At 42.6% G+C, this 19999-nt stretch overlaps 1 protein-coding gene across 6 annotated transcripts in view; it reads left to right on the forward strand.

The window, feature by feature from the left end:
* Positions 1 to 19999, forward strand: part of IQCH (IQ motif containing H) — a 116547-nt gene that overhangs the window by 68185 nt on the left and 28363 nt on the right. For 5 of the 6 annotated variants that reach the window (XM_032764385.2, XM_032764386.2, XM_032764387.2 and 2 more), the window contains 2 exons: positions 4663 to 4783; positions 6398 to 6684. In XM_032764385.2, the coding sequence (XP_032620276.1) occupies positions 4663 to 4783; positions 6398 to 6684 (408 nt within the window). Of the gene's footprint in view, positions 1 to 4662; positions 4784 to 6397; positions 6685 to 8010; positions 8140 to 19999 lie in introns of those variants that run through there. The other variant, XM_032764389.2, reaches the window with a different exon arrangement.

Below are 19999 nucleotides of genomic sequence, written 5' to 3' on the forward strand. Positions count from 1 at the left end.
TGCTGCTTTGGCTTATCCCCTGGGCTGCCCTCTGCAACCCCCAGTACCTATTAGCCCAATGCTAGGCCGCAGCCTGGGGCTTTCCAGGCTAGAGCTCCCCAGCTCCTCTGCCTTTCCCCAGCCCTGCTTCACTCATGTACCTTATGTCCAGCTCCCTGCAGCCAGGCCCATCTCCCTCTATAGCTAGAGAGAGACTGTCTTGGCTTCTGGCTCACAGCCTTTTATAGGGGCCACCTGGGCCTGATTGGAGCATGGCCACAGCTGAACCTACTTTCCCCAATCAGCCCAGGCTTCTTGCCCCAGCCTAAATGCTGCTTTCTCCAGCCACAGCCCCCTCCCAGGGCTGTTTTTAACCCCGTCAGGGCAGGAGCAGGGGTCCACCCTGCTACAATTTGTTTTAAAGCCACCTCCTTCTCCCTATGAGTTGATTTTTCCTCGTCATTGTCATAGCTGGGAGACAGTATTTCCTTGGCTTCATGTGAAGATGTACAGCTGTGTGTGGTCTGCATAAGGCTGGCATTTGAGCCCATGGTGTCTCACAGTCTTCTTCAGAGGTGTCATGTAGAGAACAAGATGTGAGACTTAGCAGGCGAAAGCTCTGGAGGTGAAAGGGCGGCTTCTCATCACTACTTTCTGGGTTTGGTTGGCTAAGAAAGACCAAAGCCATTTATTGATCCCTGCAAGTGCTCTAGGAAAGTGAACAATATCTCACTAGAGTGCAGCATCAAATGCTGCCAAAAGGCGCAGTAGTGTGAAAAAGGATGTTTGATCATCTTCCATGGCTAAGTGGATACCATTGGCTAGCACCATTCTGTGCTGTGTCATGGTCTAAACCCTAGCTAGCAGGGATCAAGAATATTAGTGGAGATTAAGTATTGCCAGAGTTGGCAGTAGTTAGTAAGATCAGTTGTAGCAAGTGATGACTTGTTGAGTATCAGTTTGAACCCTTTGCAGAAATGTCAGTCATCTCTGTGTTATTACGGGTGCAGAGTGGTTGAGGAGAAGAGCTTAGTGACCTATTTCAAACCTATTTGCAAGGAAAAAGTGAGTATTGAAAAGGGAAAACAGTTATAAAATACTGAGCAAGTGGCTTCATATTCCTTAACGTTGTTGTAATGGAAAATGTTAACACAACTCTATTGCATGCCATTAATTGAGATTTGTATTTATACAGATGTGGTCCCAGTGTCCCAAATATCACAACACACACTGGAAGGAATTTTGGATTTTTTAAATCAATTTATGAAAATCTTTTCAATTCACATCCCACATGTCTGTGTGTGTTTGTTTTTAAAATTGCACCATGCCCAAAGTCATTAGATCTAAATGATCAGGCTCAGTATGATGGAGGTATTGCTGAACCTAATGAGATGTGCATATTGATTTGTAGCTCTGACCTCTCAATGGCATTAATCACTGAAAAGAAAACTTCTGTCTACTGCGTTGTATTTATATTAATTGTATAGGTAACAATACAGTTGTTTGGAGATGGCTGCCTTGTCTCAAAAAAAGATATATTAGAATTGGAAAAAGTACAGAGATGGGCAACAAAAATGGTTAGTGGAATAGAACAGCTTCCATATGAGGAGAGATTAAAAAGACTGGGACTGTTCAGCTTAGAAAAGAGACAACAAAAGAGGGATATGATAGAGGTCTATAAAATCATGCATGGTGTGGAGAAAGTGAATAAGGAAGTGTTATTTACCCCTTCACGTAAGAACCAGGTTTAAAGCAAACAAAAGGAAGTTCTTCTTCACACAATGCACAGTCAACCTATGGAAATTCATTGCCAGCAGATGTTGTGAAGGCCAAAAATATAAGTGGTTTCTAAAAAGAATTAGATACATTCCAGAGGATAGGTCCATCAGTGGCTATTAGCCATGTAGTTGGGACACAACCCCATACTTTGGGTATGCTAAAATCCCTGACTGCAAGAAGCTGAGACTGGATGACAGGGAATGGATCACTCACTAAATTGCCCGGTTCAGTTCACTCCATCTGAAGTGTCTGTCAGAAGACAGGATATGGGGCTAGATGGATCATTGGTCTGAACCAGCATGGCCATTTTTACGTAACCATTGGCTCTCTCAGTTTCTGGGATAGTTATATTTAAAAGCAAAACACAAGCCCTGATGAACCCGGTTGGTCTTTGTTCACTGTTCTGATGTTTTAATCAGTCTTGAATTCCCTGGTACAGTTCCTGCTTAGATGACTTTGCTTTATGTCACTGTTTGGCTGCAGTTCTGATCTTTGACCTCACAGTTTGGAACAGGAGTAAATCACACCATTAATGTCTCAGCATCCTGTGGTTGTCTGCTCAGAGGGAGACCTAATCAGCTGCAGTTACCATTGGTATTATCGATCGTAGATGCTCTTAGGAACTCCAGTTTGTATTATTGGCTGGTATGAGAAACTTAAGTTGAAGACAAAAAAGAGTTCGTTCTTGTTGGCATTATTGATATGGAGCATTACTTTTAAGAATTAAAGTGCAGGTCTATCATACAGGGAAAGAGCCATTCTCTCGGACAGGCATGTCCCATACCTGAACTGTTCAAAACCAAACACCTTGTACTCTGCTCAAAAGTCAGTAGGCACCCAATGCAAATTGCACAGTGTTAATGCAGTATTCTCACAGCAAGAAACCTCACTCAGCAAGCAGGCTGCTGCATTGTGTACCAGCTTCAGTTTCCAGATGGCTTTAAGGTGTAGAGCTATGCTGCGAGCACTGCAGAGCAGACAGTTCTAGAGGTCACGAAAGCATGGATGACAGTAGCAAGACCAGCATCTGAAACATGTCCCAGCCTCCAAACCAGACACAAATGGAAAATATAAAATAAAAAACAATCAGTGGGACAACTCAAAGAGTAAGGTACTAGTCAGTGTGGGTGACAGAATGTGGCCCAGGGTTAGGCTGAGGGCCAGCAGTAAGTAAAGTCTTTCCAGTAAACTTGCTCTTGTGTTGTGTTCTTTTCACACAAGACCTAGACCACCAGACCTCTGTCTGATGTGGATCCTGGACTGGATACTGCAGAGGCAGGACAAGCTGAAAAATGAAACCTCATGTGCCAAATGATGCAGTTGGTTTCACTGGCCCAAAATAACCCAAATCTATTAACCTTCAGGGAACCCTGCAAAACCCATGTGTTATGCTCAGGCTTTGGAAGAGCAGGGAACAGGCTGAGAGGTGGTAATTTGGGCAGAGGTCGACGGTATTGTGTTATTTCAGGCTAATCATCTGGGATGGTTTTGGCTGAGGGTGAAATATTGTGCTGCTAAATTTATTGATGATAAGTGTTTTTTAAAAGGTTTGTCAATGGCACCTAGAACCAGCGATAGACACTTAAAATATATATACTTCTAAGGTCCCCTTTGTGTAACATCTGAGCCTCTCACAGTTTTTAATGTATTTACCCTCACTACACCCCTGTGGTATAGGGCAGTGCTATTATTTCCATTGTACAGATGGGGTCCAGAGGCACAGAGAGACTAAGTGACTTGCCCACAGTCACACAGGAAGTCTCTGGCAGAGCATGGAAACCAGATCTCCCCTATCCCAGGCGGTTGCCCTTAGCCGGTGGGCCATACTTCCTCTGCTTTTTTTTGTAGATAAATCCACAATTAATAATAATAAATATGAATTTAAAAAACCCTTTGTCACATTGCGTGTTATGAACGTAACAGGATTCTTTGATTGCTCATGCAGAGTAGCGTTTTTTTTCATATTTATAGAGTGTTAATCACAAAGTTATACTGAGCACCTTCCAAGCCCAAAACAAGATCAGGGCTCAGAATGTTGCCAGGCTCGGCAGATAAGTGGTCCTCTTCTGGAGCATGGGACATTTCTCATTTCAAGAGTATGTAAAACGGAAAGAAAGAGACCCAGGGGAAGCATGAAAATGCTTATGATGCAGCAAGAAAGAGGGGCTTGGGGCTTTAGAGTCAGGGTCCTGGCACTTTACATCCTTGCTCACCTCTGGGCCTCTTGAACACCAAAGACAGTGGAGTTAGTTTGTGCCAAGATACATTTGATGTTTTTTGTGGTACTACTGGGAGGAACTGAGGCTATTTTATATCCTATAATATGAAAAAATCAAATTCCAACCAAAAGTAGAGAGCCATCAACCAATCCTCTAGTTTGCTTGTCTCACATATTGTAGAGAGTTACAAGGATACCTCCCATTGGGAATACACTTTGTGTGTAATGCTACCAACCTTGCATGGGCTCCCCTAAATTCATGATGACTAAAATGCTGAGTTTTGCCTTGAGTATAGAAGTAAAAGAGTTAGGAAGAGTATTATTGGAAAGCATAGCCATTTTAACACTCTCCGTTTTAAAATACAAATATCGTACAAGTTATCGACTGTTGATCATGGCTTAGTGATTGATATCAAGGCTTTTATGTCATTTACAATCACAAGGTCATGTTACTAATAAAAGTGATAACAGAATAGATGTTACGCTGAAAACAAATCAGCCTGTCAGAAAAAGACTGTTTTGGGTAAATGTAAGGAGAAAAATTTTAAAAGCCTGTCTGACTGTGAGTAAACAGTAACCACTTTTTTTTTTGGTGCCTGTTGGAGGTCTGGTTTTTAATCACCCCACAAGCAGTTTTCATTTCTGTAGTAAAATTGCTTGTGGTTCTATTTAATTTGTTTCTGCAGGAGCCAGCTTTGGTGAAGATCTCCCAGGAGCTTCCGGGCCTTTTAGCACAGCACGCTCAGCCAGTCAATGAGAAACGATTTCCTACATGGGAAAAATTCCTCCAAACATTTCTTAGTCAAGGTAAATAAGCCTGCAAAGTTCCTGTTAAGTATTATAATGGGTAATTATACCATACTGTATACCGTTTTCTTGTTAATCTTGGGCTTGTTTCTTATTTCCACATTATATTTAACTGTCCATTTGAGAATTATATATAGGCAGTTATTCTATCATTCTTATATCCTACTCGCATGTTTAACCTGAACCTTGAAGCTACCTCTCCTACACTATTCTGAGTGAATAAGGACCAACCGTTTTAATTTTGTGTTAATATATTGGAGCTTATGTTGCCTTTGGCAAAGAAGCTCAGCAGGAAATGTCAGCAAGTGGACTTGTGAACTATAAAGTAGTTCAGTCCTCTGAGTTATTGGTCAGGAAACAATTGTGGGAGTGTGGTTTTGCCATCCCGCTGGACCAGAAAGTGAGTTGCATGTAGCACTAGTTGCCTACTGAGGGGAGGAATTCACAAGGACCATATAACCCCTAAGCCATTCTTCCATCAGGCATGTTTAGCAAGTTTCTGGAGTGAAGTGTCCTGCAGTTATATTAAATTTGATACATTCCATGGATTTCATTATCTGTAGAAGAGTTAAAGGTAGATCAGGATTCTCATTTGAAAATGGTTTTGGGAAAAGAGCACCCACTTTCACATTTAGAAACTGTATAAAAACATTATGTGACAAAGTTCCTCCTCTACCTTGGTGATTCCTGCACTTATTGGCAGATTTGCTCACCTCAGTGATCTTCCCCACAGTCTGGATCAACTCCTCCTGTGTCTGATCAGGAGTTGGGAGGTTTGGGGGGAACCCAGGCCCGCCCTCCACTCCACCTTCCAGCCCAGGGCCCTGTGGATTGCAACTGTCTATAGTGCCTCTTGTAACAGCTGCATGACAGTTACAACTCACTGGGCTACTTCCTCATGGCCTTCTCCAAACACCTTCTTTATCCTCACCACATGATCTTCCTCCTGGTGTCTGATAACGCTTGTACTCCTTAGTCCTCCAGCAGCACACCCTCTCACTCTCAGCTCCTTGTGCCTCTTGCTCCCAACTCCTCACACACACTTCGTCTCCTCTGGCTCCTCCCTGCCTGACTGGAGTGAGCTCCTTTTTAAACCCAGGTGCCCTGATTAGCCTGCCTTGATTAGCTGCAGGTGATCTAATCAGCCTGTCTGCCTTAATTGGTTCTAGCAGGTTCCTGATTACTCTAGTACAGCCCCTACTCTGGTCACTCAGGGAACAGAAAACTACTCATCCAGTGACCAGTATATTTGCCCTCTACCAGACTCCTGTACCCCACTGCTCTGGGTCTGTCACAATTATCATTTATCATAGCTGAATCAAATATTATATAATAGGCAACAGAATAACACAGAGCGCCAAATAATCGTGTTAATGCTCTCCCTATGAACGGCTATGTAGTGTTGTTTAGACAACATACACTTCATTTTCCAAGAGATGCATAGGGGTTAACTACACAGTTCTTATTTTATTTATTTATTTAAAGCATTTCTGTGGTAGTCCTCACCATAGTGTCTGAGTGCAGTAGATGTGGTTGGTTGAATTCTGTGCGATTCTGAAAATGCTGGAGTTTGAATTCTGTTACAAGTCTAACAAAAAATTCCTTTCTCATCAGGCGGTGTAATAGAAGCCTTTCCACCCTCAGAAAATGTCACCAACCTTACAGTGGATATGCTGATAGAGCCAATGGGAGACATAAAGATAGTTTCATCTGGAGATCAGATCCATGCAGATGGTCCTTTGCAATCCTCTGGCACCACTGTTCCACAATGTTCAGTTGATCCAGCAGTTCTTAATTCATTATGTTTAAAAATTGGAGAGGCCTGCAAATCTAGAGGGGTGCTTGGCTACTTCTCAGTTGACCTTGTAACTTTCATCCACCCACAAACAATGGAGCAGCAGGTGAGTTGGACAGAAATACATTACCACATAGTGTACCAGAAATATCTGAAGTCCCACAAGGCTCTAGCAGATCATGTTAAAGGCATTAGCTCAGTGAGTTTTTAAATGTAATAAACTTTTCCCCTGCAGACAAATTCTGACATTTCTGTGCTTCCAATTCTCCATCTGTAAAATGGGAATAATACTTCCACCTGGAGCTTTCGTGAACCTTAGTTCAGTAATAATTGAAAGTGTTTTGAGTTCTTTGGATAGAAACTGCTGTATAAGTGCAAAATATCTTTTTCATAAATTCAGTGGTTGTGAAAGTTGCCAGATAGATGGTGGTAGAGATTTAACTCCAGAGATCAGGTACCACACAAGCAATGCAAGTGCAAGTGTCACACTCCTCTTTTAACGTGCCTAAACCATCACCTAGAGCAGGGGTGGGCAAATGTTTTTGCTCAAGGGCCACATTGGGGTTGCGCAACTATATGGAGGGCCAGGTTGGGAAAACTATGCCTCCTGAAACAGCCTGGCCCCCACCCCCTCCCACTTCCTGCCCTCTGAGTGCTCCCCTCAGAACCTCCAAACCTCCCTGCTCCTTGTCCCCTGACTGCCCCCTGCCGGGACCCCCATCCCCTATCCAACCCCCCCCGCTTCCTGACAGCCCCTCTGGGACTCCCACCCCCTATCCAACTGCCGTCTGCTCCTCGTTCCCTGACCACCCCCTCCTGGGACCCTGCACCCCTAACTGCCCGCCAGGATCCCACCCCCTTATGCAACCCCCCCGCTTCGTTTCCCCTGACTACCTTCCCGACCCCTATCCACATCCCTGCCCCCTGACAGGCCCCTTAGGACTCCCACTCCCAACCCTCCCTGTTCCCCATCCCCTGAGTGCTCCCCCTAGAACCTCCACCCCATTCAACTGCCCCCTCCTCCTTGACTGCCCCCCAGACTCCCCGCTCCCCGCCCCCTTACCAGCAGCAGGGGCTCGCAATTGCGACACCTGGCCAGAGCCAGCTGGGCTCTCCATGATGCCCAGCGGGAGCGGCAGGCCAGAGCGCAGCCCCCACGGCGCCATGGCTAGGGAGGGAGCAGCGGGGGAGGGGCTGGGGACTAGGCTCCCCAGCCGGGAGCTCAGGGACCAGGCAGGATGGTCCCGCTGTAGTTTGTCCACGTCTGATCCTAGAGGAACCTCCTTCAGTCGTTCTACCAATTCAATCGTTGGTTCATTTCAATCCAGGCATCTCTCTTGAGACTGACTACAAGGGTTCCAGTAGTACCAATTATAATGATGGGTTTTGTGACATAGAATTTGTTCTGAAATCCCCCGTTCATTTTGCACAGCTGATCACTGATTGGATAATTGTCACCGGCTGATGGTTCATGTGTTGTACCAGCCTGGTCTTGATTTGAAATGGTGACAGAGGTCTGATGCACTATATTTAATTGCCAATTTCTGAGCCATCTAGCCCTTCTCCCCCCAATTAATATTTTAAAGGTAAAGTATTGGTATTAGGAAAATGTTGACTAGTTTAAATCTTAACAATTCTATGGATTATGGTATGATACACTGAATTATTTCAGTAAGAGCTTAGGTCCTGAAGATTCTGCAGAAAGGAATCATTCTTCAGCTGCAGAATTGTGAAATAGATGAGGCCCTGACAATATGCTTTCCCCCTGTCCAGCCTTCTGAGGTAAAGGTTTGAGAAGAAGAATTGGCTCTATACCATGCCCTGAAGGTCAACAGACTCATGCCCTGTCTGATGAACTGTGGAAGTGAGTTTCAGGGTACAGTGTGTTACACTGAAAATACCCTGGCACCAGCTTTCAGATATTCAGATTTAGACAGTGTAAGATGAAGTGATATTGACTGATCTCAGCTGTTGCAGCAGTACGTTAGGTGAGAGGTAGTCTTTCAAAGAGCCAGGGCCAAGCAAATTTGGGTTTTAGACTGTGCTTTTAATAGGGCAACTCCTTGAATTACACCTAGAAGCGACTGTACTAGGAAGCCCAGTGTAGTTTTTGGAGCTGTGGTGCAATGTGCAACCTACAGCAGGCACAAAGCAGCAGATGAAGTAGATGAGAGCGGTGACCAAAGAGAACCCTGTGGAACCCTGCCTGGGAGAGCCCTTACTGTGAATGAGCAATGGTTTGTCTTTGAAGAGGTAAAATCAGAACTGCTCAAGTAACTCCATCTACCCCTGCCTGAGTCCGCAAGTCAATCAGCGAAACCTCATTGTCAGCTGGATCAGACTTCTGACAAGGTGAAAAGTGATGTAATAAATCCACCAGGCAGAATGTCAGTTCCAAAACACGCTGCTGCCTACAGCAGCTCAGAGAGAGAGAAGAGTAGTTGGGACCACAGTCTTTCTCATAAACCATCCCATTCAACAGCCAGATTCCTCAGGGGCTATGCTGCTGTAGTAGTCACTTCTTTCTAGATGCTCTCAAGCTTGCAGCACCAAGGAACTCACAATCAAGAGCACGGATTTACAGAGGCAGTGTATGCACAACTACAATTACAGGTAAGTTACCCTCTTTAGAGCATGTTTTTGGGGTGGGGCACTGCATCAGCAGGTGACAAAGGAATTATTTCAAATGTGTGCTGAAAACAGTGATACAATTTTTTATTTCATTATTTTAGTATCTTTTCTGGAAGGGCTCATAATGCAAACGACCCATCTAATTTTATTAGCTTGAAACATGCTGAAAATTGCTAACTCTTGTTCCACGTTTATTTCCTTTTCCTTCTGGCATGAACAAGGCTTATCAGGTTTGACAAAATTGTGGGACAAAATATTGATCTTGTCGTGTGTTTTGCTGATCTTGAGTAATCTTGCATTTCTTTTGTTTATACGGTCAGATTTCTCTGTCATTATGAGATCATCCACCAAAAAACATCCTAATAACCAAATTCCAACTACTCTGAATATTTTCTTCTTTGAAAGAAAGGAAGTCATGTTATTATATTAAAAAGGGAATTGAGATTAAGGGATTTTGCAATTTACACAATTGGCCAACAAAGAAAGCCAGGTTTAGAGACTGAAAACTAATGATAAAACTTTAACAAAAAGGTGGAGTCTTTGCAGCTATACAGTTATTGGGTACAAATACTTATGTTCAAAATCAGGAAATGTATCAAAATACTAACGCAGGGTCCCAGTCATGCTAAAGCCCCAGAACCCAAACCTGTTTACATCACAAATTGACAGCATCTCCTTGTCTGTTGGCTCCTTTCCTACTGACTCCTAATTGTAGAAAATCCTAATTATCTATGCAAGGGTGTTGTCTTCCAAGGGGCTCAGATAAGTAAGACTCTACTATAGTTATAAGGTGCAACTGCCTATATTAACATATGTATTTAATAGGGTAAATTATGCAGCATGGTTGCAGTTTTCAAAGGACCTTATGAGAATGACATGCCCAAATCCATTCAACAGAATTAGTGCACCTACTTTCCATAGGCTGCTTTGAAAATCCCAGTCTATGTGCTTTGTGAAAAGAGGAGGGGGAAAGGCTTAAATGCAGAGGTTTCATTTATAGCCCAGAAGTTACTACAGGGTGGTATCTGTTGGCAAAAGTTATCTCTCTGTAATGGCACCACTGTTAGGACCATCATATTCTATTGTAAGTGTAGAGGAAACTGAGGTGTCTGACACCACTGTGTGATGGCTGATTGCAGATGTTAACTTTGAAATGGGGACCACTGTATGTACATGACCCAAAATATGTATGTGCTCAAGTGGTGTGCTTTGGATTGTCCTGGCAATTAGCCACATTGGATAACTTCCATGAAAAGTTTAAAAACAAACCAATAATAAAATGGTTAAAGGATGAAATCGGGCTCTGCTGAAGTCAGCAGGAGTTTTGCAATTGACATCAATGGAGCCAGGATTCCATCCAAATACAGAAACACTTTCTGGATCATATTAAGGTTGTGGCACATCCTCACAGAAGCCAGGAAAGTTACAATTTAATTAATGCTGTTTGTTCTTTTATTATTCCTGTCTGTTCTGTCTTGTTTTCCCTTCCAATGATTCTACCTTAAAATTTCCTCCATTTGTCAGCTTGTACCACAACTTTAGCATTATTTAAGCACAGTTTTTTAAACTTAATTAGATATAGAGGCAATTAATGATGCCATCTGTCTTGTTGTGTGTGAGGGAGAGAGATTACACAAAAGATTGTGCTTCTGAAAGCACTATTTTTTGGCAAACAAGAAATCCTATTAGACTCTTAGAACGCTCTCACGCTAATTTCAGAAGTACCGATTTTAATGCAGTAGCTGAAAGGCTCAAATAAATTTTCTGGAAGCACTGTATGCTTAGGCATCCTTTCAAAGTTATATTTTACAGAAAATATCAAATGATCTATTGTTTTTTCAGTAAAACTAAAAATTAAAGATATAATTGAACATCTGTTACCAGTACAGTGTAACAGTATTTAAATACTTTAAAATCCCTGAAACCTTCATAAAGTTATATGTATCTTTTACATAAACACAACTCTTCAAGCAATGTGAGGGCCAGATTTTCAACTGTGGGTGAAATGGGTGCGAACCCACACATTGCACATGCAGACCGAGCTCTGTGTGCGTGTGTGTAAAAACTGAGATTTTTAAATTCCATCTTTCACTTAACTTTTCAAGACAGTTAGTATTAGCAAAGTATTTCCTTGCAACATCCATATTTTGGCATGTTGTTTTGTTTCTCATTTACGTTCTCTCCATATATGAGTTGCAGTAGTAGTCAATAGCAAACAGGTTAATCTCTCTATGCTGAATAAATAACACAGACTGTCAATCAAACAAGCAGAACAGTCCCAGGTTAGTTATCATTGCTGGCTGATACCATGGAAAAGCTTGCATTAATATTGCAATGATAAATTAGTCAAGATTTGACTACAGCCTAAGGTCTTGCAGCGGTCCTTGAGGAGGACAAGAAGAACAAGAGTCTATGGGCCAGATTGTAATTGTCCTGTGTGGGAGTGGGGACACAGAGATTGCTAGGAGCTTTGCCCACCTCATCAGGCTCACCATGCAAGGGCCTGTCACAATCCAAGAGCCTGTACTTAGGGAAACAGTGGGAGCTGTCGTCCCTTGCAACCTGTGGGGTGCATAATGACCAAGAGACGAAGAGAAGGAAGACATAGTCTCACCCTTATCCCTTGGCCATGTCTTGATTTGGAAAGATGAGGAAGGCTGGAAGGTGGTCCTGTTCACTGGGCCATGTGATGGCTTTGTGCCTCTCTGGGGTGCCGTCCTTCCCATAGTTTCTGTGATGGGGCAGCTCTGCACCAGGTCAATGTCTTAATGGCGCAATTTGAACAGAATGCACAAGAAATCCTAGACTGAAAGGTACAGAATGATTTAAGGTGTATTTTCCTCTTGCTTCTTGGAGTGTGTTGTGCACTCACGTCCTCTGCTTTGAGATGAGAACGCATCGCATCATACAATGCTATAGCCTTTTCAAATATACAAGGTCTGTCTGCTCATATTGAATGCAGTTTAGTGTCAGACAATTTAATGTGTGATAGAAATGCTTGTTTCTTTTGGTCTCTCCAGTCTGTTCAAGTCCCTCTCAGCCCAATCCTTAGCCACTGATCTCTTCAATCTGTCATTAACTTAGCACTCTTTAACTAGCTCAGATCTCTCTCACTTTCCAAACGTAGCACACAGTTTGCTTTATGTGTTGTCAGATGTTCACCCCTCCCATCCTGTCACTCCTGCCAGAGGGGTCTCCAAGACTTCCTTGGAGCAAACTGTTCCTCTCTCATCCCCTCTCCTCCGAGATCCCATCTTGTATCAGACATCCTTCTGGGGGAGTCCCCACTTAGAGGCCGCACAGCTTAGGGAGGCTCAGCAGCTCCTGAACAAGCCATATCTCCTACTCAAGCCGTGGTATCCATGGATGAGGGAACATAGCAGATATGTATCCTCACTGACCAGGATTTGGAAACACTCTAAATTGTGAGGGAAGGGATGGGATTCCTTTCAGCTCTGAATCTGAACCAGATTTTTAGGTAGTTGAAGAGTGAGGCAAGATGAGGCCTACCACTGAATGCATTGCGCCCCCTCCCTCCCCAGCCTCAGAATTTAGCACTAGAATAAGTTCAGGACTGAGTCTGCTTCAAGGAAACACACCACTACCACTATTTGATGTAAAAGTCAAGGGAGTGGCATTGTCAGAGAGCTGTAGACTTGACAGAGCTCTCTGCTTGCCTCAGGATTCTACCTTCATCCAAGTTACACATCTCTGTCTATGCCCTGTGAATCACCCGTTTGGGGAAGAGCAAAAATACTGGAAGTGCATGACTTGGACAGACTGGATTGCTCCTGATTTCATCCTTCTCCATTTTCCAACTTCACCTTTCAAGGGCCGGGCGTTGCCCCTTCTGAATAATGTCCAACACAGTGTTGATGGCATGTCAGTCTCTTACTATGGATCCCACTCCTGCACATCCTTACACACATGTGAGCCCACTCAGCTGCATGGGCCTGCTCACGTGTGTAAAGTTTCTCATGCACATATATGGAGGACCTGGGACATATATCGCTTCTTCTTAGATTGGTCTCATAAATTACAAATTTCTGCTTCCTGTGCACTGGTAGTGAGAATGCCCTGGATCAAGTTGTTCAGATCAAGACTTTTCTTCTCCACAAGATCATATTCCACACATAAATTAAGACCTGATTTAAAAGCTAACTAACGTTTTATGTAAGCAACAACAGTCCAGGCACGGGGCATGTCCTGGGGATTAATGACAAGCTGGGAGCAGTTGGTGGCCCAAAGCAAATCATCACTCACTTTCTGTACACTTACAGAGAATTAATGCCTATCTTATTGGCTAGTCAGATCACAAAAATAGGGGTATTGTCTGCAATTCAGATATTTATTGCATATCAAATGCCTTCTTGTTTAATGAAGCAACATAAGGAGAGGGATTCTCCATCACACTATGACTATCGGTACACCACTGCTTGAAAGCCCTGGAGCTGGCCTGGGAAGAATTCCACTGCCAAACGCACTCTGTAGAACAGCTAGAGGCTACCCTGCAAAGGCCCAGCATGTCACAGGTGAGGGAAGAGAGCAGTCCCATAGGGAGGAGTGCACTGTAATTTAGAGCAGGCAGGGGCCACTCTGTATTATGTTGAGGGTGACAGAAACTGCCAGAGCAGCTCACAAGAGTGAGGGTGCTAAAGTGGTTGAAAGCTACCTTTGCACATTTTCTTTCTCCTGGGCTATGCCTCTCAGTGCTGCACTTCCAGGAGGCACAGCACAATTTCAGCCAAATGATCTGAGCATTTCTGTATATTCCAAAGCATGAGAGAGACATTTTTATCACTGATTTGATTATTAATTGCTTTGGGGTATTGATTCATATTAATAATTTATTTACAAAACACCCTTCTGCCAAAACACTTGGGGCACAGCAAAATATGATCAAAATACAATCCACATGCTTTGAAAACTCACCCTCACTAAAAATCACAACAGCTGAGGGAGGTCTGATAGCAAGAGAAAGAAAAGAGGAAGAAATGTAATAGTGATGGGAATAGAAATAAGGCATCACACTGATAAGATGGAAGGGATCAGAAGAAGACTATTGGAGGGGGTGTTCTGACCTTAATTTAAACAAACAAACAAACAAACAAAAAAACCCACAAAGATTGAAAGCAAAATCTTTAATAAAAGCTACTATAAACTGTGTATAGTTGATGAGTGTCTTACTATCAGGGAAGCCGGAGGCCTTTAAATTCTGTTTTACCTTGCTTGACAAAGTCTGTTTTCTTTTTCAAGTGTCTGTTTTCAAGAGTTTTATAAAGGCCAAAGTCAGTTTCCAAACAGATAAATAAGGTAATGGTATTTATTGGTGAAAACAAACATTGTAAAGTGTATACAGATCTGTGGGCACATATTGTGGGATATAGAATACGAAAATAAATATTGACACCTCCAGAAATCGTGCTTGAATGCAGTCATGAAAACAACAGAGTTTAAATGTGTTCTTTAAGAGAGGAAGTATTAGTAAAGAGAAGCATTTATATTTTGGGTGGTGCAAACCAAGTGATTCCTTGTGTACTTTTCATCACAGACTCCAGCATGGCTCACAGCAAATGCTATTCTAGTAGGAGTTAAAAAGTCAGAAAACCATGTTTAAACGACCAAAGTATTATTTTTATGGTAAAGCATATGCAAGCCCATTCAGTACAAGTTACATGGCAACGCAGGGTTAAGGAGCTTACCTGCCATTTGTACTGTGCCTTTTTTCAAAGATCGCAGCAAACTTTATATAAAAGATAATTGAAATACAGCCACTTCTGGGGGTTAGAAGGTGGCATTCCCATTTGAACACTACATAACAGTTTAGGAAATAAAGGGGAAATATGCCTTGTCTAACTTACTATTACAAAGGAAAATTTTATGTAGGCCATTAGCCAGTGGAGTTTAGCTTGAACACCTCACCAAGGGCGCCACCTCTACTGGGAGAAATGTGAGGTGATTTTTAAGGATAGCAATGGTCAGAATATTTGTTTGAGATCTCACCTAGAATGATGGCACTCAAACAACACTATCCTTCCTTAAACCACTGTAACACCCAGAAGGAAGGATACCACCTAATGACTCAATGACTTGTCTTAGGCATTCACTATTGACCAGGCCTGATGGTGCTTATCTTAAGATGTGATGAGAGCACAGAGCACTGTAGTGCAAGTGAGCACTGGATTTTATTAACTTTACTATAGATAATCATTGCATCTATACAATATAATCTTACTAAATATTGATTTCATATTTGTTCATCTAGTAAACTCTACTGTCTTTATAAGTACTGTACATTATAGTTACATCAACATGTATTTAGCATTTTTTGAAGGAAGTTCAATAATAATAATTGGGCTAAGGTCTGGTCCAAGTGTAAATCTTGATTATAGTTATCCTGGTTTTCAAAATTAGGCCAAGTCTCTCTTCCTGTTTTATGAATCATTACAAGAAATTTAGACAATTTGTAGCATTCTTCAGGAAATCTGCATTTCTGAAATGTGCTTCTTGTTGTAGTACAGAAAAGGTTAGCAGAGATTCAGAATTCTCCTGCAGAATAATTGCAATGATCTCTTGTGCTGGACAGTTATGAGTTGCATTGTATAGAAAGTTAATATGTAGAATTATAAAACACCTAGCTGAACATGAGATGATAGGGGGCAAGCCGGCATGGCTTCTGTGAAGTGAAACTGTGCCTTTCTAATCTTAGAATTCTTTGAACATGACAACAAAAAATCAGATAAAGGAAAACTAGCTGACAGAATATATTTGAACTTTCAAAAAGCCTTTGGCAGAGTCCTTCATAAGAAGCTATTAAGGAAACTAAATAGTCATTGGGTGAGAGGTAAAATAGTGTCATGGATCAGAAACTAAGAAACAGGAAATAAAGAGTAGGAACAAATAGGCAATTTTCAACAAGGCAGAGGCTTAACAGTGTAGTGCTGAAAGGTTCTGCACTAGTACCTGTGTTGTTTAATAAGTGTGTGACCTGGAAAAGATGATGAGCAATTTCCAGACAATATAAAACTGTTTGGGTTAACTAAGATGAGGCTTGATTTTAGTGGGATTCCTCATAGAATAAGATACTATTCAACATTATTAATTCTTAATCACATTTATTACAGTAATGCCTAGTGACCAGCTGCGAATGAGGCCCCATTGTGCTAGGTGCAGCACAAACACAGAGCAGCAGATGGTCCCTGCCCCAAAGAGTTTGCAATGTAAATTAACAAGAAAGACAGGGAAAGGGGTAAACAGAAGCAGGGTGAACAATGGGATGGCTTCAAACCTCATGTTAGTGCCAGGATAGTTTGATTTGGTTTTTTGGGTGGGTTTACATAGGAGGGGAATCAGCTAAATGGCAGAGAAGGGAAGGGAAGTGGGGGGTGATGGGAACGGGCAGGAGAGAAGAGGGTAACAGGGCCAGATGTGGAGTGAAACTGAGATGAAGAGACTGAGGGAGGAGGAGGAGGGTTGGAGCAGACAGCCAATCACAACAGGACAGAAAGTCTAGTCAAAACTATTTAAGTTCTCTGAGTGTCCAAAGGTTCCTGCTTTGGTTTCTTCTGCTCCTGCTGGCTGGAGTCTCTGGCTAGTTCCTCTCTGCAGTTTTCTCATGAGGCCATATGGATTGGGACTGTCCAGGGAGGCACCACTTGGGAGTCATAGTGCCCCCATAGTGTGTTTCGGAGGGAGGGGGTCCTCTCCTGCACAATTCTGGGTCCAGGGGCACCCTGCCTGGATAGCACAATCTGGCTAGAGTTAGCTGGAAGGGCAGCAAAGTGGCAGGTGAGTTGCAGTGCTGACAAATGAAAGATATTGCACATTTTTAAAGGATAATTTAAACTATTCATACGTGTTACTGCGTTCAGATTAGCTGTAGCACTCTGGAAAAGACCTGAGAGTGTTATTTGCTGTCAGACATTCTGCTCAAGGTGTAGTAATGGTCATAAAATGAAAAGCTAACTGTTAAAATGTAGAAGTTCTGGGAGAGAAACCTATATAGAAATAGTGGGATCTGTAAATCTACTGCTAGAACAGGGCCTCACCCTCCCTGACTGAACTAACCTCGTTATCTCTAGCTTGCTTGCTAGCATATATATACCTGCCCCTGGAAATTTCCACTACCTGCGTCTGACGAAGTGGGTATTCACCCACGAAAGCTCACGCTCCAAAACCTCTGTTAGTCTATAAGGTGCCACAGGATTCTCTGCTGCTTTCTGTAAATCAGTGACATCTAAGATACCGTGTGCAGTCTGATCAATTTACAAAGCATGATTACAAAAATGATTAGCGCCAAGGAAAGACTTTTGTATGCAGAGTCTTATAGACTTTAAGGTCAGAAGGGACCATCATGATCATCTAGTCTGACCTTCTGCACATTGCAGGCCACAGACCTTCACCCACCCACTCCTGTAACAGACCCCTAACCTCTGGCTGAGTTACTGATGTCCTCAAATTATGATTTAAAGAGTTCAAGTTACAGAGAATTCACCATTTACACTAGTTTAAACCTGCAAGTGACCCATGCCCCATACTGCAGAGAAAGGGAAAAAAAACCCAGGGTCTCTGCCAGTCTAACTCAGGGGAAAATTCTTTTCCACCCCTAGGCATGGCAATCAGTTAGACCATAAGCATGAGGGCAAAACCCACCAGCCAGACACCTGGCAAAGAATTCTCTCTAGTAACTCAGAGCCCTCCCCATCTAGTGCCCCATCACCAGCCATTGGAGATATCTGCTGCTAGCAGTCACAGATCGGTTTACGTGCCATCATAGGCAGGCTCATCATACCATCCCCTCCATAAACTTATCAAGCTCAGTCTTGAAGTGAATTAGATTTTTTGCCCATACTGCTCCCCTTGGAAGGCAGTTCCAGAACTTCACTCCTCTGATGGTTAGAAACCTTCATCTAATTTCAAGCCTAAACTTGTTGGTGGATAGTTTATATCCATTTGTTCTTGTGTCCAGATTGGCACTTGCTGTCAGAATTGTGGTGGAAGCCTAATATTGTGGAATCTGCAATATCTCAAGTTTAAGTAATGCCTTACTTATTATTTATTAGATAGGGTAAAATATTAGGAGACATGTAATGGAGTGTTATGGTTCTTTAAGGCTGATGAGGGGGGTGCATGCGACCAACACTACTCTATTCTAGTTGAACAAATAAAGACAGACTTGTGGGACAAGAAGGGCAGCCACTTGGGGGGCGGAAGCAGCTTCTGTCAGTCAGTAGAGGGTTTAGGAAGGAAGCCCAAACTACTGCCTCTGTTTGCGGATTGAGGCTCAGCTCCCCAAAAGTATTTAGGCTCTTAACTTCCTTGATACCTCTGCGGATCTGGGCCTCAGATGGGAGCTCTTAAAGTGCAGGATGATCTGGAACTCCTTTCTCCTTTGCTGGTAAATGTAATCTCAGAGTGGCAGGACTTGTAGACCAGCCTGGCAAGGCATGCTGGGAAGAGGATAGGGTATTTCAGCAACTTCTGAAAAAGGAATGAGCATAGAGGGAGATAAAGTTACTGGTAGTTTCTCATAGAGACAAGGCTCTAAAACTGCCAGTCTAGTTCCTGTGTTTGGCTGAAGGACAGATTCCCTGAGGAAGGGAAATTTGTCTGGTTTTGAACTTTGGTCACAAGCTCCTCTGGAAAGCGTATGTCTTTCCAGAAGGACTGGGAAACAGGTACCCTGGGGAACTTCTTCACATGGCTTCCAATTTCATTTCCTTTGAATTTCATCCTGATACCCACCAAGGAGAGTCACTGTTCTCAATAAGGAAGCCTGATGGAAAGAAACCCTTCAAAGAGACTGTTTGTTGTGATGGAACTCCATTTATAGGGCCTGTTCTTCATCATTCAGGGTTAAACTTTCATTCAGTATTGCCAATCCTGAATAGATCCATGAATCAGGTCCTTAAAGGAACGAGATTGACTTTAAAATCATGACATTTGATCAGTTCTGACATGTATAGCATTAGAGCTGAAGATTTCAAATAACATCACTGTAGATGAAAGCCTGTGAGAGACTGATCAAATGGATTTTACACTCTTATATTCGTTGGTTATTTGATGCCAAAATGCAGACACTAAAGTACAACCTGACAATGGCTCAGCAAGTGGAGAGCCGTGATCACTACTCTGCTTTGGATAAGAATTTGCATATCTGTTACCCCATCTCTCCCACCCTGTCTCGCTTGTTGTGTCATCCACCCATTATACCAGGCCTCTCTGCCTGTAAGCTCTTGGTGGCAGGCATTGTCATTTATTTGGTGTTTGCTGCATGTCTAGCACAGTGAGGCCTAACATGGTTGTGGGCTTTCAGTACTGCAATGTAAATGTTAACTAATAATAATAATAGTAATTGTGACCAATAAAGAAATTCCCAGATTCCTCTTAGCACAGCATAGTGCTTTCTCTGTGCAATTTTCAAACAGGTTCCACAGCTTTCCCTTTAACTGTTTCCACATCAGACAGCGAGCCAGCCAGAGCTCAAAAAGTTTGTCAGAGGTGACACTGGGCTATCACAATAACTGCCACTAGATGGCAGCCTGATAAGATACTGTATGCAATCCTTGCTACAATATTCAACTCCATTGTCCATTTTAAAAGTAATAAAAAGAGCTCGCTTGTCAAAGCCCAAGTTGCATTAATATTTTACTAATTGAAGTTTTTACAGTGTCATCCAAGCACTTCTTTAAAAATAGCAGGTGTGCTTTTTACACTAATGTAGACGTCAGTACTAGATGCAGATAAAACAATTAAACTGGGGAAACAAAAGCTATAATTTAGTAACTGTT

The sequence above is a fragment of the Chelonoidis abingdonii genome, chromosome 9 (genome assembly GCF_003597395.2).
Source record: "Chelonoidis abingdonii isolate Lonesome George chromosome 9, CheloAbing_2.0, whole genome shotgun sequence".
NCBI classification, from domain to species: Eukaryota; Metazoa; Chordata; order Testudines; family Testudinidae; genus Chelonoidis; species Chelonoidis abingdonii.